At 39.5% G+C, this 26961-nt stretch overlaps 1 protein-coding gene across 1 annotated transcript in view; it reads left to right on the top strand.

Annotated features, from left to right (window-relative positions):
- Window positions 1-26961, top strand: part of ESR1 (estrogen receptor 1) — a 266364-nt gene that overhangs the window by 224662 nt on the left and 14741 nt on the right. The window contains exon 7 of the mRNA XM_089530178.1: window positions 12014-12152. Coding sequence (XP_089386304.1) covers window positions 12014-12152 — 139 coding nt within the window. The remainder of the gene's footprint in view (window positions 1-12013; window positions 12153-26961) is intronic.

The following is a 26961-nucleotide window of genomic DNA, read 5'->3' as shown; positions in this document are numbered from 1 at the left end:
TGGCTCCGCCCCTGGAGGGTGGATGCCCCACCCCTGGTATGCGGCTCCGCCCCCCCCCCGGAGGGTGGAAGCTCCACCCCCAGCTTCGGCCCCCCAGTTGTCTGAGGGACAGCAACCTGGCCCCCGGCTCAAAAAGGTTGCCTACCCCTGGTCTTAGGGGCTGTGCAAACAGCCAGATCGTGGCCCTGGCAACCGCATGCCACAGCCCCAATCTGGTCTTTCCAGGGCACGAAAAGGAGCTACAAAAAGTGGCTTCTTTTTGTGTCTTGGAAAAGGTGTGATAGCCACAGTGCTGCAGCTATACGTCATTCCTTCCGTGCTGTGTCATGTGGATGCAGCACCAGATGAGCGTTGTGAAACTGCTCACTGTGTGATGCAGCACATGGTGCCATGGTGCCCTGGGGCGGAGCTGGGGCGTGCATCATGTAGACAGTATGCCCCAACTCCGCGCCTAGGCTGGCTCAAAGTGCTGTTCTGCACAGGGCCTTACTGATGCTTAGTAATAGAAGCTCCTGCAGTACAGTGGCAATAGCTCAGGAAATTCTATCTATTTTCAAATGTGATTTCTTCATTCAAGGAGGAAATAGATATCATGCTTTGGATTTAAACTCATCCACAACTTCATTACAACAAGGACATCCTTCTTTTTCTTTCACATGCTACAGATTTACAGACCTACTTTAATTTATCATTTAAGATACAAACAGCACCCCCACAAACATATTGAGTACCATGGAACTCAAATTCATATTCATACACGAGAACTCTGAAAACCTTAGGATGTATTTAGCTAGCAGTGGCGGCCCTTTCCCCACTGTATTGGAGCCTCAGCTGCCAGAACGGCAGCCTCTGGGGCCCCGATCCGCTGCTTTCCAGGCTTTGGGAAAGCAGCAAAAGGCCGCTTCCCCGTGGCCTGGAAAGGGGTGTCCTTGGGGCTTCATGCCCCAAGGACACCCAACGGTGGTGGGGAGGACATCCAAAGGCTGTGCCAGTGATGCAAACCGTTTCAGAGCTCCTCCTTGCGCCGCAGAAAGGGTGCTCTAGGTGCCCTTGCGTGGCGCAACGATGTCACAACCGCGCCGCCTCGTTTGGAGGTGGCGCGGTGGTGACATAGTCATGTCGGCGCCCATCTGTATAGGGCGCCACCATTTTGTGCGGACAGGGTCCGTACTAGGGTTAGGGACGTCAAGAAGTGACGCCCCTTTCTAACCCTGGTACGCGCTCGTCGCGTACTAGGGTGCCCGTTTGTAACGGGCCATTGTTTGCATACTTACCTTCCTATAGATTTGCAACAGTGTGCTCTTATACCCTTTCCTGCCACTGCTGAAACAATTAAAACAATGTCCTTATTACTTCTATTATTTTTTTAAAAAAATAATTGTACAATTAAAAATAATTTGAAGCAACTGGAGAATACATTTAATTCCATTTATATCCCTGTTCTGACTGATGCTTGTTCCTTGATTAACCAAAGAAACTATTTAATCATTTGAAGTTATTCCAAAACTTATAAAAAGAACCCACTTTAAAAAAAATAGTCTTGTTAAATATATTCACTGTACAAATGGAATATCTACCGAAGGCACAATTTTGACCAGTTTAGATAAAACACTAGATATGGTCATTAAAATAAAAGTCAGAAAGCAATGCTGAGGGTTTTTATGGCTGTGTCTATAATTATAATTGTAAATATTAACTGCAATTTCCCTTTAAAAGGTTTTTCCCCTGACTTGTATACAGTATAGTCTGCAATAGCAAATGTAAAATGACCTTTTAAAATAATTAACACCAGATGTTAGATTCTCTGATCACATCTCCTCTAATGCATGCTACAAGCTAATTAGGCTTAAAGGGATAAATGTATAAATTATGGCTCCCTTTTTGAGGAGGGGGGCATTTACACAGAAAGAAACATTTTGAAGCAAATGACTAAAATAATGAAGTCTATTATATCAATTTATTTTATGTAATATAGGCTGTACCTCAACAGACCAAAACTGATAATAATGTTTAACTTCTGGTCACTTGTTACAGAAGTAGTATCTGCTCCTCATCTTACGTAATTGCTGTTGCTGGGTTGTGTTTGATTCTTCCCTTTCAGTGAAAGTACCGAGCCTCACTTGTTGGTAGATCAGAGGAAAGAGCTGGTGTGATATTTTGTGCAGTGGCTCAAGTTTGGTCAAGTACTTATTCAAGGGATAGGACTCATAACAGCCCTGCAGAAATATGTAGAACTACAACTCCCAGAAACTCTAACTAGTGTAGCCAATGGTGATGAATGCTGGGAGTTGCAGTTCAACAATATCAGGAGGGCTGCACAAACCAAATTCAGTGAGGTTAATCCTAAAATGATTTACTGTATATATTTGTCTAGAAGTTGACCTCATGTATAAGTTCATGGCAGGTTTTGGGGCCAAAATTATGGATTTTTATACAACTCATGGATAAGCTGAGGGTAAAACATAGGGACATGTAACAAAAGATGTAAAGGACAAAGCAAAGGAAAATAATGGCAAAGAATTTACAAAATTCCAGCAGGCATAACCTTTTTGCTTAGGCTAAAGGCTGGATGGATGAGGAGGGAACTGTGGTAAATGGTGACTGTGTGACATGTGGGAGTAGCGCAGGCAAGGCTAAGAAAACATACACGTGCCAAAAAGGATGTAAAGGCAAAGGAAAGAAAATGGCAATCATGTTAATAATGAGTACTGTAAAAACTTTGCATGTTTTTAAACCAGGAAATATATCAACAAGCACAGATATCTTATTCAAATCCTTCCTTGTCACTGGAATAACATCATTGGAATCCCCTTCTCCGAGCAGAGTGGAGAAAGGCCAGAGCTTAGACAAAGCAAGAATGGGGGGAAACTGATTAATCTGGCCCACATAGACAAGTCTTCTATCCTACACGGGAAGTGCAACAGTATGGCTGTACTAAGTTGTATCTTCTTGTAGGTGGGAATAATAGTTCAGGGAGCAGACACATTCTAAGATATAAGGGAGGGGTTACCCCGTGTCCTTACTGCCCAAGCTCCAGTTCTAGTTTCATTCCAAACAATCTTTTTCAGCAATGCAGTTTGAGGAAGATGAGCTTTTTAGTCTTTGCTATTATTTAAAATATTGAGAGTCAGAACTCCTTCATGATCTAGTCCCTCAGAGATATACCACAAGGTCCTTATCTACAATCTTCCTTATTAGGAATTAATTATTTCCAGGTTGAAAAATGGGTGTACCAACAGTTGGCAAACCCCATCAGAATGACTAATGGACCAGTGAGGACTGGGCCCGGTTTTCTTCTGGTATTTGATATCATGAAGTGCTGTGGGGGAATTATTTTACAGAGAATGCATGTGGCTTTTTAAATACAAAACCTTGTTTTCTGCACACACAAAAATAGGTTTTCTGCATAGGAGAAAAACTATTCACAATAAAACTATGTTCCCTCCTTCTGCAATTGTAGGCCACATCAATAGAAGTATAGTGTCTAGATCAAGGGAAGTAATAGTGCCATTCTATTCTGCTTTGGTCAGGCCCCACCTGGAATATTGTATCCAGTTCTGGGCATCACAATTCAAAAAGGATGTGGAGAAACTGGAGAGTGTCCAAAGGAGGGTGACTAAAATGGTGAAGGGTCTGGAAACCATGTCCTATGAGGAACAACATAGGGAGCTGGGGATGTTTAGCCTGGAGAAGAAAAGGTTAAGAGGTGATATGACAGCCCTGTTAAAATACTTGAAGGGATGTCATATTGAGGAGGGAGCAAGCTTGTTTTCTGCTGCTCCAGAGACTAGGACCCGGAGCAATGGCTGCAAGCTACAGGAAAAAAAGATTCCACCTCAGCATTAGGAGGAACTTCCTGACAGTAAGGGCTGTTCGACAGCAGAACACACTCCCTCGGAGTGTAGTGGAGTCTCCTTCCTTGGATGTCTTTAAACAGAGGCTGGATGGACATCTATCAGGGATGCTTTGATTGAGATTTCCTGCGGTCTCTTCCAGCTCTATGATTCTATGATTCTATGCTATCTTATTATAAAATGTTATTGTTTGGTATTTTAATATGCTAATTGCTTACATACCTTCCTGTCCCCATGTTCTCCACTGAATAATTCTTCAGTAATACTTTGGGACACTGACTATGGAGAGAAAGGAATAGAAGAATATATTTTATCCTGCAGCATGGAAAAAACTACTGTAATCATTTGTTTGTGCAAGGATGGGATAGTGAAGGATTTACATTCCCAAGTCCCTGATGTTGGGTGCCAGTTATCTGTAGTTTTGGGGATTTCTCCCCCTTTAATTGTCTGCTTCCTTAGAATTCTGGTTAAGAATTAAGCCTTTCTTTATTCTTTAGGCAGGTGCAATATCCAATCTCAAAGAATGTTTGCTTTTCTTTTGTAGCAAAAACAGCAACTTATAAACATGTATGTTCTTTTTCTCTCTATAACAGGAGAAAAAATAGAATGGGATGAAATCCTTTGCGTTTGTTGATACCATCAAGCTATATTTCTAATTTTCTCTGCTAGCGCTATTCAAAAAAATAATACACATGTAGTAAAACTGTCAGCAGCACTTTTATCTCTCAAACAACCAACAGCTGGCTTAAGCTCACTCCCTACAAAACTGAATTGCTCAGAAGGCAGAAGATATAGCCAAAAAACCCCTTCCCTTTCCTTGACTTTTATTGCAGTCATTTAGGCTTTTCTTAGTCATTTTTGAAAGCCTTTTCTGAGTGTTTAGGAAGTATTACTGATTGAAAATATATCCTTTCACTCTTTTCACCATGACACCTGGGGGGAAAAAGTCTTCTTGGTCATCATAATACCTACTAAGAATTATTATCTCCTTTGTCATTTCCAGTGTATCAGAAATTCAGTATAAAACATATCTTATTTTTGTATGTTGATTTCCACTGCCTTAAAATCAAGCTGTTTTTTTTGAGACTGAAGAGTGGCTTGTCACTTTGTAGTGGGAAATGTTGCAGCAGAAATAATAAAGTTCTTGCTGTGCATGTGATTTATCTGTCTGTGTGTTTGTCTCAGTTCTTTGCATTTGGGGGCCAAAGTCAGTAGTAGAAGTAAAGCCACAGTACAAATAAGGATCTTACATTTATTTACCCCAAATGAACTCTTCCTGAATAGACAGGCAATATAATGATCATCCACAATCTTGGTGCTTGCAATTTGAAGGGTAGTGAAACCTTTTTGTATATTTTATGAAATAACTTAGAAACCACATGAGCTGAAGGGAAATCATGACTGGAAAAAGGCTGCTGTTATATAATCTGATGTTTTCCCTATATAGCTGTGGATCAGTTGAATATATTCTTGCTAGCCAAAACATGAAATGCGACCATAACATTGGAATGCCAAAAGTTTGGCATTTCAGTAAGGTACAAAATAAACAGTACTTGAACAGCAAATGGGTTGCTGAAATGAGTGGTCAGTGCCAGCTGTCCCTATTCAGCTGCTGCAGCAACCTTAATTGCATAAACATAGGCTCCATATCCATGGCCATAGTCACAGCAGGAGGACTGTCGGGTCCTATTAGGTTATGTTAATATTGTCTATCTCATTTCTGAATTGTAACTTTATTTTGTTTTTAAAGTAACATTTTAGTTGTGATGAGGAATGTATATTTAGGCAAGTTAACATTTTGAACTGTGTCCAGTTGTTTACTGAATAAAGTAAACTTGCTGCTACACAGGTCCGTGGACATGCAATATCTCCCATATGTTTAAGTTTCTGAATTGTTGTTAATGCTACTGTGTGGTGTATCCCTTTCCATGTGAAACCAGGAAGCTGAATCTCCCCCCCCCCTTTTTTTTTTTTTTGGCCATAGTGTCAAAATCTGTGCTGTAACTTTTTAAAACAGGATTATGGGTAGTACATTTATGTTAACATTTGCATTTCCCCTTTAATTCCCTTTAAATTCCTATATAAAAGTAATTTCTGTTTAATGATGATTCTAAATTTGTTCACTGTTTGTTTAAAATCACCACAAACTAACACTGAGTCAAGGTAGTTAAAGCGGTCTCAAAGATATCCAAACATGGTTACTTTCTGTGTTTGTTTTTATGCCTGTAAATGTAATACTCATATATTTACGCTTGTCCTCAAGCTCTTTATCTTGCCTTTTATCTGAGTTATAAATTGATTCTTTTAAATTCTTTATCTAATAATTTCCTTCAACTTTTCTGATTTTTATTTTTATCAATAAGGTGTTGACAATTTGTATCCTTGTGGCACCAGAGCTCTCTGGGCCAGAACAGACAGGTGCAAAAAAGCGGCCTGAATCCGCTTGACCCGGAATTGGGTCCAACTGCATGGCCCATTCCGAAGGTGGGCTGTACCTGCTAGGGCCAACTGATACTTCCAGGAGCCAGATTATCCTAGCTCCTTTTTGCTCCAGTCCAAAGGAAGCCTTGGTATGGTTTCCAACCTCTTTGGAGGCATGCATTGTGTAATTGGCACATCTCCAAAGTGGCTGGAAACTGATTTTTCTGCATGTGTGTTTTGCCCCTCTGACAGAGAAGTCCAAGATAGTATGCACACTGCAGAAATAATCTAGTTTGACACTGCATCAACTGACATGGCACAATGTTATGGGATTCTGGGAAGTGTAGTTAATTGTGGCACCAGATCAGAGCTACTCTCTGGTGCTACAACAAAATTGTAGTTTATTGGGAATTGTAGTTTATTGTGGCACCAAAGCTGTCTGACAGAGAAGGTTAAATGCAGTATGGATACAGTCATTGTGTCTTGCAAAACTACCGTTCTAATTCCATAGTATTGTGCTATGGCAGTTAAGGTGGTGTCAAACTGGATTATTTCTGCTGTGCAGGCACAGCCACAGACATATTATGTTAAGGAATTCTATTTCTCAGGTAGTCGTGTTACAGTAAGAATTTCATAAATCTCAAAAATACTATCTACCAATATCTAAGAGGAGAAGGAATGTGCCTAACAGAACTGATATATGTGCATGTTTTTAAAAACAACACAACTGCATTGTTCCCAACTCCAAATAACCAACAGAATAGTTTACCTTTCCAGATGAAATGAAGGATCAATTCCCAGTTTCAAGCAGAACACATAGTTCTCAGTTCCAAAGAGAACATACAGTTCCCAGATTTCATCAGAACACACAGTTCTTACCTCTAATGATCAATTGCAAAACACCGATCTTGAGCAAACAGTTACACGGACACAGGTTCTGAGCAATCTCCTGCCAGTTTCCCAATTAACAGCCAATTAGCCAAAAAGTTCAGGTGATAATATCACATCAAAGTCATACTAGGCTTGCATGAATGGAATGCTCTTGACTGGTTTATCTCATAATTCATACAAAGTTTAAATTATGCTTTATGTCTGATTATCAGTAGGGGAACAGATAAATTATTTAGAAGAATACTATCTACCAATATCTACCCCTAGAGAGCTAACATGGCATAATGGTTTGACTGTTAGACTGCAACTGTGGAATCCATGGTTCGATTGCCAGCTTGGCCGTGGAAACCCACTGGGTGACTCACACTCTTTCAGTCTCAGGGGAAGGCAATGGCAAACCTCCTTTGAAGAAACATGTCAAGAAAAAGCCCACAATAGGTTCAAGTTAGAGATGTTTTTCTATGTTCAAGTACATGCCATAAATTAGAAATGACTTGAAGGTACACAGCAACAACAACCATCTACTCCTGTCAGTCACCAAAGACCAACATTTATTTTATAGTTTCAAACAAAAATTATATCTCCTTATTCCAGATTAACTTGTTAAATGTATTAGAGGATTATTCTTTATAGGAGAATAAATCAGTGCTCAGTACACTCTACCAGGAAGTGAAATTGTTTTGCCTTTTCACTACAAATACTATGGCATTTTCTATGTTCAAATACATATGGAGCTGTAGCCACAAAACAAAACAACAAAAACATGATGGACGAGTTATTAGCAGATGTGAGATAACCACAATGTTTGTAGATGCTCCAAATTTTTTGATAAAATAAATTGTGACAAGACACTCCAAAAAGACTACATGGGATACAATGCTGACCTACCCAAAGGGAGAAAAATTGGACAAACCTGTAGTCAGAAGAATAGAAGGAAGTGCCTGTAAATGGAGAAGGAAAGGAAATTACACATGCACTGTGGGTGTGCATGTACCTTCAAGTTGTCTGTCGATTTATGGAAACCCCATGATTATAGGGTTTTCTTAGACAAGAAATAATTAGAGGTGGTTTTACCAGTTTTTTCCTCTGAAATTTAGCTTACAACAGCAGATATTCACTGGTGAACTCCCATTCAAGTACTAAACAGGGCTGACCCTGCTGATCTTCTAAAATCAGACAAGATTTGGTGCCCTTAGAGTATCTAAGTCCTTACGCCCATACATATATACAAATAGGGATAGGATAAGATAGGTGAGCAGTTTGGTTTGCATGTGAGATTGTATATTTTAGATTAATAATTTGACCTGAATCTGGACCTGGACCAGAATGCAACAGAGATATGTACAAGGGACATCCTGATCATGCTGTGGCAATGTGTCACTGGGCACATCAATGCACCACATGGATAGTCAGTTGATAATGCAGATGAGCAGCCAGTCACATGGGATATCCAATAGGCTGGTTTCTGGGCAAGACAGCAGGTTGACTGGCAGCAGCTGGCAAAGTGTCTGTGCACTTGTGTGCATACATTTGTGACAGAATGGAAACAAAATAATGGCACAGCACAGTTTGTAATAAAAAAAAAACCCTACATTTTGGTGTGTCCTCCCTTGTGGTGGGAGGGGGACAGTGTGGACTGCCAATTGTCAAGCAATTGTATTATCTGGCAGAGCATTCAGTGGGTGCTCCTTGGGAACTGGGGAACTGTGAGTGGCTTCTGTCTCCTCCTGGCCTAAGTTACTTTTGTCTCTTCTCAGCCTAAGTTACTTCACTAGGAGCTCTCATTGTTTACAGTGCAAGAAATGAATGTCAAACTCATATCTGAAACAAAAGAATTTTGAATTTGCAAATAAACCTGGGATGTAGCTTTTTTATAAGTTGAGATAAGAAAGGGTAAAAAATATGTCATAAAGATCAGGAGGGGAGATCAGTATGTAAAGGACAATTTGAAAATTTGAAAATCTATTGAGGAATACAACAGAGGACTATATGTAAGGCACAATGAGAAAATTTCAGATATGCAAGATTGCTTGGATAAACTATAACTGGGGGAAAAGCATAATTTGAATAGGCCAGTGACAACCATAGATCTTATTAAAACAATTAAAAAGGTTAAAACTGGAAAAGTTCCAAGTCCAGGTGGTCTGTCTGCAGTTTATTGTTAGAAAATTGAAGATGAGTTACTTCAACCAGTAGAAATGGTGTGTGATTAGTTACTAGGGAAAGGGTGGACACCAAACCTTGGGAAAAATGTCTTTACACTAAATGGATTAAACTTTGGAGTTGGTGGTTCTATGGCGATCCTTTTTATTTTGAACAAGACAGCTGGAAGTTTAAATTAGGAGAGATGCTACTTAAGGAAAGGAAAGATCTTAATAGGTTTGCTTATAGGCAACTTAATTATAGATTTAACAAAAATAAGAAATGTGGAAATAGAGGGTGGAGAAAATGAATATTATTTGGAGTTGTGCAAAGATAATGAACATACAATTTAAAAAGTGTATAAATGACTTTTGAAACTAGAGATGGAAGATAAACTACAGTGGGCCTTACCTTATGTGGGGGATCTGTTTTGGACACCCCCCTACCCGCGTAAGGTGAAAAATGTGTATGCTCGAGCCCCATTGAATATAATGGGACTCGTGCTCACGGCGCAGGAGAGCACATGCACCATGGGGGTGCATGCCATTCATTATTTTCCTGTGCGGCTTCAGTGTAAGCTGAAAGCCACATATAATGCACCCGCGCATAGTGTGGACACACTGTATATTATAAAGTGGGCAAAATGTTCAAATTTATGTATGGAAAAAATTATATCTAAAGATTTAAAATTTGTTTTGTGTAGTAATTTAAGGAAAAGCTGCATAAGATGATGCACATGCATCTAACCCCAAATAAATTGTCAAAAATGTCCAAGAATGTTTTGGACCTTTGGAAATGTCCAAATTAGGAGTGTTCTCTTTTTCATATATGATGGACTTGTAAGTAGGCAAAAAGTTATTGGTCTAAGATTTATATGCTAATGCAAAAAATATTTCAAGGTAGATTTTGTAATGTCACCAGAAATATTTCTGCTGGGCATTATGGATAAAGAATTGGACAGTCAACCTGGATTACATCTTTATTGCATGACAACAACAACAAGAACATTGTTTGCTCAAACTTGAAAAAGGACTGAAGCACTGGTGATGGGAAGATGGATTGCTGAGCTAGCCCAAGTGGCCAGACTAATATGGGTTCTAAAGAATAAGCCAACTGAAGTCTGTTTGAAAGATTTAAAACCATTTGTGGACTTTTTAAACAATAAAAAATTGTAATAATTTATGGTTATGGTTCTTAGCAATCCTAGTAGGATAACTGGGCCAGTGTGGTACAGTGGTTTGAATGCTGGACTATGACCCTGGAGACCCCTCAGCCATGGTAGCCCACTGCATGTCCTTGGGAGAATCACACACACTCAGCCCAAGAAAATCCTGTGATAGGTTTGCCTTAGGGTCGCCATAAACTGTAAACAACTTGAAGACACAATAACAACAACAACAAATTTAGTTGGATCTGTATTTTCTTTTAATTTGTCTTTCCATTAAAGTTAGGATGGGGTATGTGTCAAATAATTATTATGTCTTATATATCATTTTTGCACTATTTCTTCTTTCTGTTTCTCTTTTTTTTAAAAAAAATCTTTGAATGCATATTATCTTGGTTTTGACAAATAATTAGATTGTCACAGTTAAACGAATAAATAAAATAAACCAAAAAAGAACATTTTACATGACAAAAAAGAGTGATGAATCATTTCGGAAAAATCACTGCTTTGAAATATGGGAGAACCTATCCTATTTAGATCACAGTCAAAAATTCTTATATTCCACCTCAAATATTTCCTGTGTCCATTACTGGCAAACTAAATTTTGATTTCCTCCCTTCAGTGGTAGAAAGTTGGGATTTATGTATAAATATATTAGAAGCTATGTGTTTCCTTGCATGCCTAAATGCATTCATGGAGACCTCAAATGGCCCTGTTGCAAAACGGCGGGCAACAAGTGATTTATGATGTCCGAGGACTCCAGCTTTGGTTTAATAACAAAAGCCAAAGTCCTACACCATGAAATAATTTTTTTTAAAAAATAAAAAGTATATTCTTGGCTTTCAAGGCCACAGAAAAGCAAGAACTTGTCAAACTGCCATTATAGCCTTTATATAACTTTAAAATACAAGACCATTATTTATTTAGATTCTTTGTTATTCAGTCTCTCGATACTCTGGCTACCATTTTAAATACAATCAATATTCCTATTTTATAACATTTTGATATTATTTTTGCCATGTTTGAATTCCACCCTTCATTTGGGTTAATGGCACAGCACACATAATACTGCCTCCTTTTTTCAACTCTGAAAGTAGGTTAAACAGAGAAAGAATAACTAGTTTGCTGATATAATCTATGGCCAACCAAGATGATAGCTGATCTGGGCCAAGATGCTACTGAGAGCTAAAGGAGGAAAAAGCTCCACTCACACATTTCTGTGGGATCACCAGAGATGACAGGACCAGGCACAGCAGTCCTAGCATCTGGCTGGAAGCCTCCTGGAGCCCCCCAGGGGCCAATCACTGGCAACTGTGATCATGCCTGGGCATTGGTGCATGACCAGAAACGATGTGCATAACATGTTGGATGTCTTCTTATGCAAGCTCTTTAAAAGTATTAGTGCTGGTACAATTAGGAGCAGCACCAGTGCAATGCCTCCTCAGGATCCTGGCCCTAGTCTCTTATACTCAGACTCCATCACAGCAGCACATTGAAGAAACTGATGTTACTATTTACTCTTCTTCCTTTTCTCTTTTAGGATTTGTGGATTTAGCACTCCATGATCAAGTCCATCTGCTGGAATGTGCCTGGTTAGAGATATTGATGATTGGCTTAGTGTGGCGATCCATGGAGCATCCAGGAAAGCTGTTGTTTGCCCCTAACCTATTATTGGACAGGTCTGACTATATGTTGTTTGTTGTTTCTGTTATTTATTGTAATAAGTACCATGCTATACAATATTATTAGGATCACCCTGATGTGCCACTGTGACACTGTGATGTGCCAGACATATAGAACAAATATTTTATTGGCTCATTGCATTTATATGACAAAGAACTGGATCCACATGCATGCCAGCAAACATAATTAGAGTCGTTTTATGTGTGCTTTTGCAGGGAGAGAGATTGTCGTGATGATTTATCCAGGATTTTTATCTTTTTAAAAAATGTATCATTTTCCTATTTTCCTTCCATCATGGATGTAAAGATAGCATAGGGGATTCCTGGATTCTTGTATCCATGTACACTGCTCTAGGAAGATGGCTGCATCATGTGCTCTTAGGCCATAACTTGATCCAGTCACCTGCTTTGTGCTCATATAATGTCTACACATTTTTGCAAAAGTGGCATTTGACTCATTTTGTGGAGAGAGGGTTATAGCTGATGATATCTTGCAATGGTGAAGGTAAGTAGATGAAAACAACTTTGATGAAGCAGTACTTATGTTGGGGGAAAGTTAATAAAGTGTAGAGAAGACTACCTCTGAGTTATGGACCTTTATAAGTATATCTGTTGCCAAATGTTCACATACAACTTTAGTTCAAGATAAGTACAGAGAAGGCGCATTGTTTTCCAGGTATTTGAGGGATACCCATCTGAAGTGACTTCTCTGTTAGCCCTTCCCATTCTCTAAAGCAAGCATGGACAAGTCAGTGTGCTCCATCTGATTTGGCATGCAACACCTATAAACTCCAGCTAATGATGGGAACTAACAAATTAAAATCAGTTAAAATCAATTGCCCAATTACGAATTAAACTTAAAATTTGCCAGTTAAGGGGGACACTGCAATTAAATTAATTTTTTTAACAAAAGTGATTGACTTAAGTTGCTATTTGTACATCAGCATTTTTCTAGCTATAGCGTACTGATTACAGGGCCTAAATACCCTAAAGGCACCAGATCTTGTCTGATCTGGAAAGCTAAGTAGGGTCAGTTCTTACTACTTGGATGCGAGACCACCAACAAATACCAGGCACTGTTGGCTATATTTAAGAGGATGTAACTGTCAAAACCATTCCTGAGTATTTCTTGCTGTAAGTCAACAGGCAACGTGAAAGTTCATGTGCACACACACACACACACACCTTACTATTTTTGAAATCTCTTTCTCACTATTTTTTTAGTTCTCCAGAGTTGGAGAATTACAAGGTTTGAGTTATTCATAGCAATAGTATACAGGGCAAGGAGGGGAAATCTTAGTATTCAGATGATCCTCCTGTCCCAGGAAGCTGGGTTTTGAAGCTCTTAATTCTGGGATTTTTTTCCTCACATTTACGTGATTGTCAGGAAAAGGGTAAAGGAAGCAGATGAGGTCATGAAGAAATAAGGAAGGGAAAGCAAGAGATGAAAAGAGATAGTTTTATGGTAAAATGGATGACAAATGGGGCTTTAAAAATATCTGCAACTATATACGTCTTTCCAAACCAAACAGCAGTAACAATAAACAATAAAAATGAAAAATCACATCCATTATGTTCATCTCACCTGCCAAAAATGAGGTGAACATAATGGATGTGATTTCTCACTTTTATACCTCTAAGGCTTTTAGTGTTGTAATAAATAAAGCAAAATGTCAATTTAATTATAACTTTGGCCCTGTTTACATGGGCCATTAAGCACGTACTCAGTATGTGCTAGGGTTGCCCAGGAATGTCCTTCTTAGATGCTCCCTAACCCTAGTACGTACAGAGTACGTAAAAATGGCGGTGCCCTGTCTACATGGGTGCCGCCATTTTGACATAATGGCAGCGTCGCATCCAAATGGCACGTTGCGGCCGTTACGTCTTGGTGCAGATGAAGGGCGCTGTTTTGGAGCTCCTTCCTCCGCGTGTATCGCTGGCGCAGGCTTTAAACAGCCACGCCAGCGATACAGAGAGAAAGGGGCCAACTGGCCCCTTTCTCTCTCTCCCTGCTGCTGTTGGGATGTCCTTGGGGCATGAAGCCCAAAGGACATCCCTTTCCAGGCCGCAGGGAAGCAGCCTTTTGCCGCTTCCCCGAGGCCAGGGAAAGCGGTAGATCGGGGCCTCTGAGGCTGCTGCTGTGGCAGCTCAGGCCCCGATCCATCGGGGAAAGGGCGCAGTCCAGGCCACCCCAAAGGGGTGGTCTCTATCCTGCCTTAATTGCTCAAAATATCCCTGTTTCAGTGCAAATAGAACTGATTTTTTTTAACTTATTAACAATTTATTCAATATGTTAGCCTTTTCTACTGTTTTCCCTCATTTTTTGCCAGAGCTAACATATCTGATAATCAGCAATATGGAAATTGTAGTCCAGAATATTTTGTAGGCACTACATTAACTATCAGTGCTCTAATGTTTGGCAGAAAAAACACTGTGTCTTCTGTATCTCAAGAATGCCAGTTTGCCAAAAGAATTGGCTAACTGAGCTTGTGACTTAGAGAATGCACATTAATCTGTTGTTTTGAGGATTTTTTCTTTTAGGTCTAACCTGGAAATTATTTTACAATTATTGGAAATTCTGGCTAATAGTTTTGAAAGTCTCATGTCTGTTGTTTGAAAATATTTTATATGAATGCTTACAAGGAAAGTGAGAAAAAGCTTTCAGTTTGTCCATTGTCATTTTATGAAAATGGGGAATTACTTGTTAACTTGACCTGACAATAATGTTATAAGTTGAAAACACTGGGATTCTCAGATGGAACAATTTATTACAACTGGTGGAAGATACCCATGTGAAAATAACTTTGAGCAATCATTGAAAAAATCTTTACCAGAAGTTAGAAAGTAAATAGAAATTTTTTTACCTTTAATATTATGGTTATGATACTTTAGGGATGAAAAAAATATTCAAGGCATTTTTAAAACAAACAAAAACACACCATGTTTCTCAAGTGTTGAGAGATCCTGATGAGAAAAGTAGATTGAGAATAATCTTTACAGTTCAGGATTTATTCAGCACAAAATTTGCACATTGTTATTTTGAATAGAAAACAACATTCTCAGTGCAGGAAACAGCTTTTCTGTACAGAAATATTATTTTATGTGTAGAACATGCTATTTTGTTTTGTACAGAATAAGACCTAAATTGGGAATACTGTTTCAATGGGAAGAAAATTGCTAAAATTACTTATTGCTTCATTTAAGAGTAAAATTAATGAAGAATTACATCTGTATATTTAATTAATGATTATGGCTAATTCCCCTTTTGGCTGTGTTTCCATTTTCTGAAGGCTAGTGAAGATGATTTTGGTTTGGTAGGCCTTGAATTGGAGTAAAATGTATTCTAAGGTTTATGATCCTAAATGCACTTACAAAGAGTAAGTCTTATTGAACTCAGTAGGACATGTCTGTACAAAGAAATTGGAATTGCATTGTTGGAGTGCTTGCTTCTTCATCCTTTTGAGCAGTGCTTGATAATAGAAACCGCCAGTGTGAAAAAGAACAGCAGGGAAAAATAGAAATAGTTCTTGTTTGAGCAAAAGCCCAATTCTGCCTAAATTTCCACTGGAATACACATTTTCTCTGTGTGCATTGGCAGTGAAATCATATAAAACATTTTCCCCACAAAGACCAGGATTATCTGCTCATTTTCTCTGTAGTTAAATTATACTCATAAATAGTCTTACCAAAGAGTAGACTATAACAAAGCGCAATAGAATTAATTACTGAATAAGCACACTTGGAATTGTAGTGTTAAAACTAGTTTTTGTCACTTATTTTGAAGTAAATATTAATAAAGAAAATAAGATTTTAATTTCCAGCCCATTGCACCTCCATCTGTGAGTGACAGTGTCATTTATATTCGCTCAGAAATGAATATGGCGCACAGCCACCCTCTTTCCAAGTTAACTCTATTCCACCTTACTTTCTGGGGTAATTTTGTTGAGATCATTTATTAAATTTCAAAACAGTAAAGCCAAAGCTGTTTTAACAATGGTTTAACTAAAGGTCAAGTAAAAATATTAAACACATCAACAAGAAAGAAAACATGGTCTCCTGACTGACAGCAATCTTTTTCCATGCTGTTCCTCTGGATGATGTGATGTGATAATGGCAGACCTCACATCCGCTGTCATCAGAAGCCAGGTTCCTGGCTGAGTTCTAAAGGAAATATTTTTGAACAACCTTAAACTCTAAGGATGGAATAGCAATTTTCATCTCATTTTAAAAGGAAAAACAGGCTATTTTGACTACTGCCTCAACACTACTATTTTAAATTCACAAATGAAATAAGTGTTCATTCGCATCCTGCATTTCTCTCCCAACTCTTTTTTGTTTTGTTTCACACATTGCTTTGATTGAAAATATTCACCAAAATTGCAGGAACCTCTAACTCCCAATTGAAGGACCAAAAAACAAAACAAAACAAAACAATCTAACCTCATCCCTCAATGGCAACAGCAAAATTGCAGGAAAATCTCAACTCACAAAGTGTTGGCTAACTTTCTGCTTAATTTAGGCCAAAATCTTATTACACTATGTCAATTTAATTGTAGCAAGACTGGCAAAGCATGAGGAAAAGCCATGTGTGCCATGGAATAAGTGAGGCACTGGAGAAATAGTTTGCTTGAAGTTGACACATTTTAACTTCTATCCTTTGCCATACAGAGTGACCCGGCAAAAAGGGTGACTACGAGCATGGTATAGCAGCAGACATTCCGCTATTAGCTTCTGATTTGATTTATAGTATGTAAATACTGGCCTAAAGAACTATTGTTAGTCCTACCTAGAGTTGATCCAGTGAATCAAAGGATTTGCCTGTGTATTTATTCACTATTCAGCAATGGGTCTACTCTAGTTGGGGCTAACCAACAGGATTTAAGAGACTGTTTTGTGTTGAATCCATTGGTGTATATGCAACCTGGTCCTCAAGAGAGGATTTGCAGCAGTGGTCAACAGACCATGAGTTTATCCTATCAGCATGACAGTGTGAAGAAATCTCAACATTTCACAAATGCTATGCTGTGCCTCATTGTTAATCCGCTTCTAATAGATTCCAGGTGCATTGGTTTCTTCCTCTATAAATGCTTCTGAGGCCTGTTACAGACTGCCAAAATAAAGCTGCTTCGGGTCTCTTTGGAGGTATGCTATTTAAATGATGCATTGGTCCTAAGAGTCCGGAGGTAGCGCCAAAGCCACACTCCATTCCTAAGCACTGGAGTGCAGCTTTGGTGCAGCTTCTGGATACTTAGAATGCATGCATCATTTAAACAGCATACCTCCAAAGAGACCCGAAGCAGCTTTATTTTGGCAGTCTGTAACAGGCCAGAGATGGCTAGAAATGCTTTGTAAGGCACAAAATGTATATCTATCTCTGTCCTGAAAAACAGTTTTCAATTACTATTGCATGATAAATTTCTGGTGATTATTGTTCCTGGGGAAATGAACTATGATGCACTCTTGAAGCTATCATGATACAAGGTAATGTGTCATAGCACAGATATCCTAATGACTATATGTTGCCTTACCTAATTGTTGCTGGTGCATTTTGTTTCCAAGTGGATTCTTAGGGATCTAAGCCAGCTTTTAAATAATGTCCAAGATCCTGGATCATCAGACATAACTACAGTGACAGAGCTCCATTGTCATAGCTATGTCTTATGATGCTCTCATAAACCTACTTTTGTAGCAGGGGACTGTCCAAACAAAGGGTTTGTGAGATGCTGATAATTGGGGCACTGGGAAACATTATTTGCAGTGCTCTTGCACTTGCAGGGCATGTTTCAAAGAAGCAGCTGGAGAGACCCCTTCAGAGTCCTTCTGCAACTGCATATCTCAATGTGACCCACAACCAAGAGAGTGTTGAAAGACATGATTTCCCAGTGTCCTAATCTACAATGACTTCAAAAACCTTTCAATGGTCCTCCTGGCTGAAAAGGTAGGTTATTGGTCATTAGTGACTGTAAACATGAATTCCAAAAGCTACAACCTTAAAAATCCAGTTTACAATCTCATACCTACTGAACAGGATACCAGCCATTATGTTGTCATATACATTTGGAGCTCCAGTCCTCACGTGTGAAACCTTGATCCTTAAATCAAAAGACTAGGGTCTTCAAGAGTATGAAAAGAGATGCCACTTGTAATGTTGTTACATTAGGACATTCTTTTCCAAATTTGGGACCATATTTGTTGTTGGACTATATCTCCCGTCACCAATGATCTTTGGCCAGGTTGGCTGTCAATAATAGCAGTTGTAGCCAACAACAAAGGAGCCAAGACTGAGAAAGGCTGAACTAAATTGCTATGTAATGTCTCAAAGAATAACCAAGATTGAAAGCTAATTGTAATTTTACATCCACTGTATGACCTAGCAGAAGAAATTACAGTCAGCTTGGATCAATTTGGATAAACCTGATTGCTGTTTACACTTAGTTCTCCATATACATTGATTCAACCATCCACAGCTTGAAACTATTTAAAAAAATACATTCCAAAAAGCAAACCTTGATTTTGCCATTTTATATAAGGGGCACCATTTTACTATGCCATTATATTTAATGGGATTTGGGCATAAAGGATTTTGGTATCCACCTGGGGGCCGGAAACCAAACCTCTGCAGATACCAAGGGCCCATTGTAAATGGTCTTGGGGGACACAAGTATTTCATATGGTTTCACATCATACTCTTTTTTTTCTTCTGGTTCTTGCATGTAAATATAGTTCAAATCTACTGTATATGTGTAATATAGATGACGTATAATTATGCTGGTGTGAATACAATATATATACACACACTAGTGTTGAACTGCCCTATTCAAATTTCCCAATGGTGAGGCCTGATAGGAGTAAGAGTTTAACAACTTCTAGAGGACTGAAGATTCCCTACCACTGCTGTAATTGACAATTTTGGAGTGGTGTTCCGTTTAGTCAACCTGTTAGTGTTTTTAAAAACAAGTAGTAAAACTTAAAAAGTACCCAATGACTCATTATAATATTGGAAATGTTAACTCATGTTGTCAAAATACCTTTTTAAATGCCATTAAAAGTAATATTTGAAAATAATTAGAAACTATCATTCATTAAACCAGTCAAGCAAACTTGCCCTTACTTGTTTCTTTATTTTTTTAAAATGTAATTTTAATGGCCTTGTTAATAAAAACATACCTAATTACAGGTGACACCAGTTCCTTTAATTCATTACTTCCAAGCTCTGCGTGTAATCTTCCAACCCTACATGTAGGAAACTGGCCAGAGTAATAGCGGGATACAGACGGGCAAAAAGGGGTGTATTCATGACGTCATGAAGGTAGAGCCTTCAGACGGGCCTTACCTGAATGCCGCCATGAACACACACCCCCGCACGCCCCAAGCAGGAAGAAGCGGCATTAAAAAGGTGCTGCTTTTTTCCGCTTCTTTTCTGTTTGATGCGCAGCTGCGCAGCTCCATCTGTAAGCTGCTGCACCGGTATGCCAGAATTGCTACGCCGCTAATTTAAGTTGCCCATTTAAAAGCTCCGTGTCTGCTACGTCGCATAATGAATCGGGGTCTTGGAACATGCGCAGTTTGCAGTCAGGCTTTAATTGCAGCGTCAGCTGCCATGCAGGTGTGGAAGCTGCAGCACAGCTGCAGCGCATTTTAAGACTCGTAACCCTAACCCTAACCCTAACCCTAACCCTAACCCTAACCCTAACCCTAGAGCAACATGTACGCATGCACTGCTTGGAAAGTTTGGACTTTAAAGTGAACCTCTACACACATTCCTGTGCCATTTTCACCTAACAATAAAAAACGCTAAAACTGTAAATATTTACATATATACAAGGGAGGTGATGGGGGATGGCAGGGGGACAGGTGGCAGCGGCGACAGCTGTGGCTGTGCATTGCAGATTCAGCAAGAGCGCGGGGACCAAAGGAGAGGAGGCATCTATGATGCTGGTGACACTGGCAAAGTGCAAGCGGACAAGGATGCCAACACCAGCTGATCACCAGCTGGCAGGAGACCACCATTGTTCTTGGGCAGAGCGGGGGGGAAAGTTTTAAAGGGGCTTGGGCACTTTAAATGTGCCCATAGGCTTTCTGCCGCCGCTGCTTAGCGCTGCAGCTGCGCATCCGCCAGCCGGCAAAGGAAAAAAAAAAAGCCCCGTTTTTGGCCGCCCGTGAGGAAGCTGCCTCTCTCTTTGCAGCATCCTCCGAGGCGGCGGTTTGGAAACTGCGGGTCCAAAACGGACCCAGGTGAGGCGTCTTCACTGCCCCCCATGTGGAAGCCCCATCTCCTGAGCCACGCCCCCGGGGCGGGCCGTCTGGAGGCTCCGTATTCAGCAGAATACACCTCCAAGACGTCTTCCCCTGCCCGTCTGTATCCCGCCTTAGTGTCCAGTGTTGTTTCCTGGTCAGGAACTCTGAGAGCAGGAAGCTCAGGAGAAATGAGACATCTTTTCCTCCACAGTCCCCTCTGTTCCTCAGTACAAGAAATAGAGAAGAAGACATTCTAATCCTCTTCCCTCCCAAAGGACTCTGGGAAAGATGGTAACAGATGCCTAATGTAGTCTTCACACAGATCCTACCCCACTCCACATCCATTTACCATCAACAGCCCTGTGAGTTATCTTGATGACCTCTTACATGTTCACGTTATTTACCGTGGTTTTTCAAGATATATTTTGATGTTACATTTTAGTCATCTTGGAAATATTTAAACGTGAAATCTGTAAGTAACTATAATTAGTAAAAAAAAGGGGAGGAATTATATGTGCAGGTCCATTTCCCATGTGTGTCAACTTCACAGAACACCCAGGAAGGGAGTGGAGATATAGCTATACCATAGGGGCCATTTCCCAAGTGGAGCCAGCAGTGTGGTTGTGTGATGGTCCCAGGGCCCAACATATCCCAATACACATAATGTCTCAATGAACAATGTGTCCCGAGGCACAAAGTTTCTTATTGTACAATGCGATCCTCCACTGCACAGTAGGACATCACTAGCATGGTTGACTTTTGTGTCATGGCATAGCTCCATCATCATAAAGTTATACAGTGGGTCCTTGTTATCTGCTGGGATTTGGTCTCAGGACACGCACGCACGCACGCACACACACACACACACGTACGTGGATAACAAAATCTGTAGATGCTCAAGTCCCATTAAATATAATGGCATAGCAAAATGGTGTCCCTTATATAAAATGGAAAATCAAGGTTTGCTATTTGGAATTTATCATTTTTAAAAAATATTTTCAATCCATGGATGCTTGAATCCATGGATACAAACATCCGTGAATAAGGAAAGCCAACTGTACTTCACAGCTTCTGTTGCAGGATGTCAGCCTTTGTTTCAATAGCTCTCTTTTCAACAATTTGATGGCTCTTCCATATGGGGCAAGTGTGTTTGGACACTGTGGTGTTTGTTGCTGTAGTCCTTGGATTGTATGTTTTTTAAAGGAGTCCTGGTGGTGCAGTGGTTAAATGCCTGTACTACAGCCACTCACTCAAAACCATAAGGTTGCGAGTTCAATACCAGTGAAAGGGCTCAAGCTTGACTCAGGCTTGCATCAGACTTGCATCCTTCTGAGGTCGCTAAAATGAGTACCCAGCTTGTTGAGGGCAATTAGCTTACAGTTGTAAACCGCTTAGACACTGCTGGTTCATTATGAAGCGGTATATAAATGAAGCTGTTTGTTTGTTTTATTTAAATACTCAGATGATGTTTCTGTTGTCCCAGATTAGTTTCTTCCATGTCCTGACACCAAGTGCCACATTTTATTTCTCTCAAGTGTGTTTCTTTTTAATTCTGAGACACATTGTAGCAATTTGTTTCCTTCTCTTTTCTTTTCTTTAAAGAATCGTATTGTGTAACAGCGCATCAATGATATGGCAAATTTGTTCGATTATTCCCTAACACTTTGAAAAAATGACAAAATTCAGAAAAGATAAACAATTCCTTTCAAGTCATAGGGCCAACTATGTCCTGTTTAAATCCTTTGAAACTGCCCTAGTGCAGATCCAAGAAGTTACTACAGTGTCCTGAAAGAATGGAACAAGTAGATTCTCATGTTTCTTTAGACCAAAATGAAAGAGCCCTAAATTGAAAATAGTAGTTCTTAATCTGGATTAGGTTCAGGACCCCACAGTGGGGTGAAACAGGCGGGCCAGTTGAAGCTGCTTCTGGCCGCTTTGGAGGTGTGCTGATTAAATGATTCATGGCTCCAATGTGGCTGGAAACTGTGCCAAAACTGAACTCTGATCCTTAGGACCAAAGCAAAAAGGACCTCGGATAATCTGACCCCTGGCGGTGTTGGTCGGACCCCATGTGCATGGCCCACCTTGGAGGCAGGCTGTGCAAACAGTGGGTTTACGACCCGCTTCTGGTTGGAGTGGACTTTGGCCACTCTTTTGTGCCCATCTTCTCTGGCCCAGTGTGGAACAATCAGTTAAAGCCCCCTACTCCACTGCCCTGCATTTAGTTTAGATCCAATCAAAACATGGTTTGCTTTTAGAATTAGCATTTTACTTTTCTCAAACTGCCATGTGGAAAATCATCTGTTTTCTACAGGAGAAATAATGGCTAGGGGAGAAAACCCTCCCTTTTCTCATTCCCTTCATTCTCCCAGCCATAATTCAGTCTGGGGCTGTTCAAGTTTGCTTCAAATTGAAAAAAACAACAGACAGATGTAGTAGATTAGCGCACCGGCTTTCATTCTCACACTATGAGCAGGATTAAACTCACAGCGATGGATTGTATCACACAGCTCCATTTCCGGGCAATACTCATCTTTAAAAGGTCTGGCAGAAGCCCCGATTTGGTACGGGATGAGTATTGCTCAGGGACAGAGCTGTGTGATATAAAGGTTTGGGACTAGCCCTGATCAGGTACGGGATGCATACTGCCCGGGAACAGAGGTGTGTGATATAATCTGTCCCTGTGAGTTTACATCCTGCTATTAGTGTGGGAATTAAAGCCAGTGCGCTAATCCTTGTAATGTGCATCTCCTCTCTATATTTGTATTAATTGTAGTTTAAAAATGTGTGCATTGCCCCAAATCCAATTACTTTAATGGAAGACAAAACCAGCAACAGCAGTAGGAATATAGCGATTGTTCAAAAATATCTAAAAATGGTTGAAAAAAAATATTTTCATGTTGAGAAACCTTGATGAGAATAACCCTGGAGCGATGAGAATCGTTGCAGTTCTGGACTTAATCTGCACAAAATTCACATGCAGTTGTTTTGTGGAGAAAAAAGTATTTTCTGTGCAGAAAATAATATCTCTTAACAGAAAAAGTTTTTCCTGTGGCAAAAGATGTTGTGATAGGGGATTTATTTTGTGAAAAATTTGCACATGGCTGATTTGAAAAGAGGTTAGAAGGGAACCGGCATGCTCACATATCACTTTCAGGCAAGCAGTCCATCAAAATGCCCTGCTTGATTGCTCCTGTATAAGCCTATCTTTTGGGAAATATCTGCATCTGTTTGGTTTACACAGCAAACTAGCATGGAGGAGGCTGCTGAGAGAAAAAACTGAAGGCAGGAAGCACTCCAACTATATAGTATGCTGCATAGTGCTGCAACAATAGATTCAAATAAATCTACAGCACTATATAAATAAAGTTTAATAATAATAATAATAATAATAATTATACAGAGAAAGCGGGAGGGAGAGGAAGAGAATGGGAGAGAACAAATGAATAAAATACCATATTAGTATTGGTGGATTGTGGAGGATATTCCAGTAGAATTTATTCAAATGTCATCATATTTCTTGCCATACTTTCCCTCATCTTGGAATCTGCAAAAAGATAAGGCTTTCGTTTAATTTTACTGCAGTGAAAGGGCTTTTTATAGGTAAAAAGTGAGTCTATCAGTAATGGAAGCAAAAGGGATATTTCTGATATTAATTTATTTCTCCATTTCTTCCAAATATTCAATGTAGTATACAAATATGGTTATTTATATTTCCCAATTTTTTAATTTTATTTCCCCACATGATTTGCTTCCCCCCCTCCATTAACTGTAAATGTTTCACCATTTCCCCTGTACTAACTCTTGCTTTTGTGTGGTTTCCAGCAGCCATGATACCACAGTTCTGAATGAGTTTGCTTCATAATATCCATAAATCCTGGCTCATCCCTAATCATATTGACCTCAGATTCCTTCTAAGCTTTCTTTTTCTCCTTGGAAAATAGAAGGTATAAATTGGTGAAATCCTGTATGACCATTACATATTACTGAGTACCATAACCATTCCCTTGTTGATTGAGAAGTGGCATGACAGGCAGAAAAGGGAATGCTTTTACCCTAGAGATCACTTGTGCAAATGTCAGACAGCCACTTCTTGATCAAAAGGGGAACAGACTCCTGTCGATCCCTGCTTACCAATAAGTAGGGTTGGGGGACTTTCACTGTCCCTATATAGCTCTTAAATTACAGGCTAAATGAGGATCATGAACACTTGGCAGTTATGAAGGTGTAACTGTAGGTTATATATTCATAATCCCCTAATAAGATTCCAGCCAATGTTTTTTTTACCATTGTACCAAATCTTTCTGATTGTTATGGGAAATGTTTGAGAAGAAAAAATAATTCTGAATGGTAATATGGTTTTTCTCAGTTTAAATACACACACCTGAGCAACTATGTGAGAAGGACATATATGAATATGACTTCCTTCTTGGAATCCACAATGGCTTTTTGGTACAATTAGAAGAATTTTTGCAGATTAAAAAACTTTCATTTTGTTCGAGAGGTATAATCAAGTAATCTTGAAAATATCTGATCGATTGCCCATTCTTATTTAAATTGTTTTTCTGCTATTCAAATTATCTAATAGAATAGGATGAAAATCAGACTACAGGATATTGATTTATGTTTTTTCTAAACTGTTGAAAAATGCTTCAAGATATCACCCGTCTGGCAGTTCAATTTCCCAATGAAAGGAACAAAGGAAACCTTTGACAAAGCCCAGAGAAAATTTGCTGTTTCATTTGCTAACTGCTTATTAGGATAATGAAAGCAGTATGGGTACAGTCTTTTATCTGAACCTCCTAACTGGTGGTGAGCTACTGATTTCAATTGCCGAGGAAACAAAAATACAGAATAGTATCGAAACAAGGGCAAAAACTTCTGTTTTCCCATATTCATTCCACCAAAAGCTTAGGATACTGTGTTGGTTGCTACTTCCCTCCTTTGATCATCCACCTGATTGCCTTCTCACCTCAAAGCTGGTCCAAGATATTTTCTACCTGCAGCAAAATGGCCTCTTCCTGCTCACCCATCTATTCCACATAGAAACTGAACTGGAGTTTATTGGCCCAGTACTGGCAAGAGATAGGGCCTTTCACTACACCAATGGTTCTCAAGGTCTTTCCCTGTGACCCCTTTTCCAGCTACATGTGGATGCCACATCCCCTTCTGATATAGATTAAAATATATGCTATATTTTACAAGTATTATAAAAATATTTTTTGTGTTTTGTACATATTTTTGTTTGCCTCAAAGATAGCACCCTATTGATAGTGGCTCTCTCTCACATACAGGTCACATGCACCCTCCACCTTAACTTTGAGCTCTTGTGCTCTCTGCTTCCCCCCTCTAATTGAGAAACTGTCTTATGATCGCTAAGGGACACCCCCATGTTACTCCAAGGACAAGACATATGGAGAAGCAAGCAGGAAATGCATATACTGTAAAAAAAAAAAAAAAGGAAAGCTGATTTTTTCTATGTCTTTGGTTAGAGGAAGGGAAACTGGGGAAAGACAATTGGTGTGGCTTTTGCAAGGACCCTGCACACACACACATGCACGCGCGCGCACACACACACAGAGGTTTGCCCTTCTTTTTCACATTTGCAGCACTTGCAGGCTGACTTCTGGGTCCTGCTCCACAGTTTGGGAACCATTGCACTACACCTCAGGGATGCATGCTATTTCAGGATTACCAGACAGGCTACTGCTGGGGCCAGGAGGTTCTGAAGGAAGTGCTGCCATTCTTGCCCCCAGACTCTCGGAGCCTCCCACTTCAGGTGATTTCTGACTCTACCAAATTGTGGGTCAAAAATATGTTTTATTGCTGCATTTAAAAGGAAAACACAGTCCTGATGGGAGGAACAGAAGGCAATGCTTCAATTTCATGTGGAAACTAAGAACAGCACCTGAGTTTGTATCACCACTCAAAGGCCAGCTCACTCTTAGGCCTGTTCAGAAATAAGTCCTATTATTTTAATGGCACTTACATTTTACTAAATGTATGTAAGATGATAACCTCATCTATTATTTTATAACCTCATGCATTATTTTTATCCCATGTATTATTTTAATGGGACTAGCATTTTACTAAGTGTATTTAAGATGATAATCTCAGTCTTTATTCTCATTTATAGCATTGGTAGGACTGTTTCAAGATGCAGAAGAAATGCTTATATTTCCTGGGTTACTAAAGTGAACTGTATATGAAAGATAATAATTGAGATGTTCCAATGCATGTATTAAGTAGACACAGGAGCATTTGAAAAAACGTATTACAAAATGTTACAAAAATTGGATCTGATGGGCAGGGGTGTAAACTCTGGTTGGGGTGCATATTATATTGGCACATCTAATTTTGCACATTCACACAACTTTAGTTGACAGGCCTATACCAATTAAATGTGATTTCTGCCTTTCAAATTATATTTTGCAAGAATTCCATCACCATTTCAAGAACAAGCTAGAACCATAAGACTCAAATAGAGCCCTTTTACCACTGCCTCAGTAGAGGAAACTAACTACCTTCCAAAAGGATGATTTACTTTACAAATTTACATTTGAGAAAT

This window comes from Sceloporus occidentalis, unplaced genomic scaffold (assembly GCF_023333645.1).
Source record: "Sceloporus occidentalis isolate IW3139 unplaced genomic scaffold, rSceOcc1.0.p SCAF_6, whole genome shotgun sequence".
NCBI lineage: Eukaryota > Metazoa > Chordata > Lepidosauria > Squamata > Phrynosomatidae > Sceloporus > Sceloporus occidentalis.
This window is presented reverse-complemented; position numbering and strand designations above follow the sequence as displayed.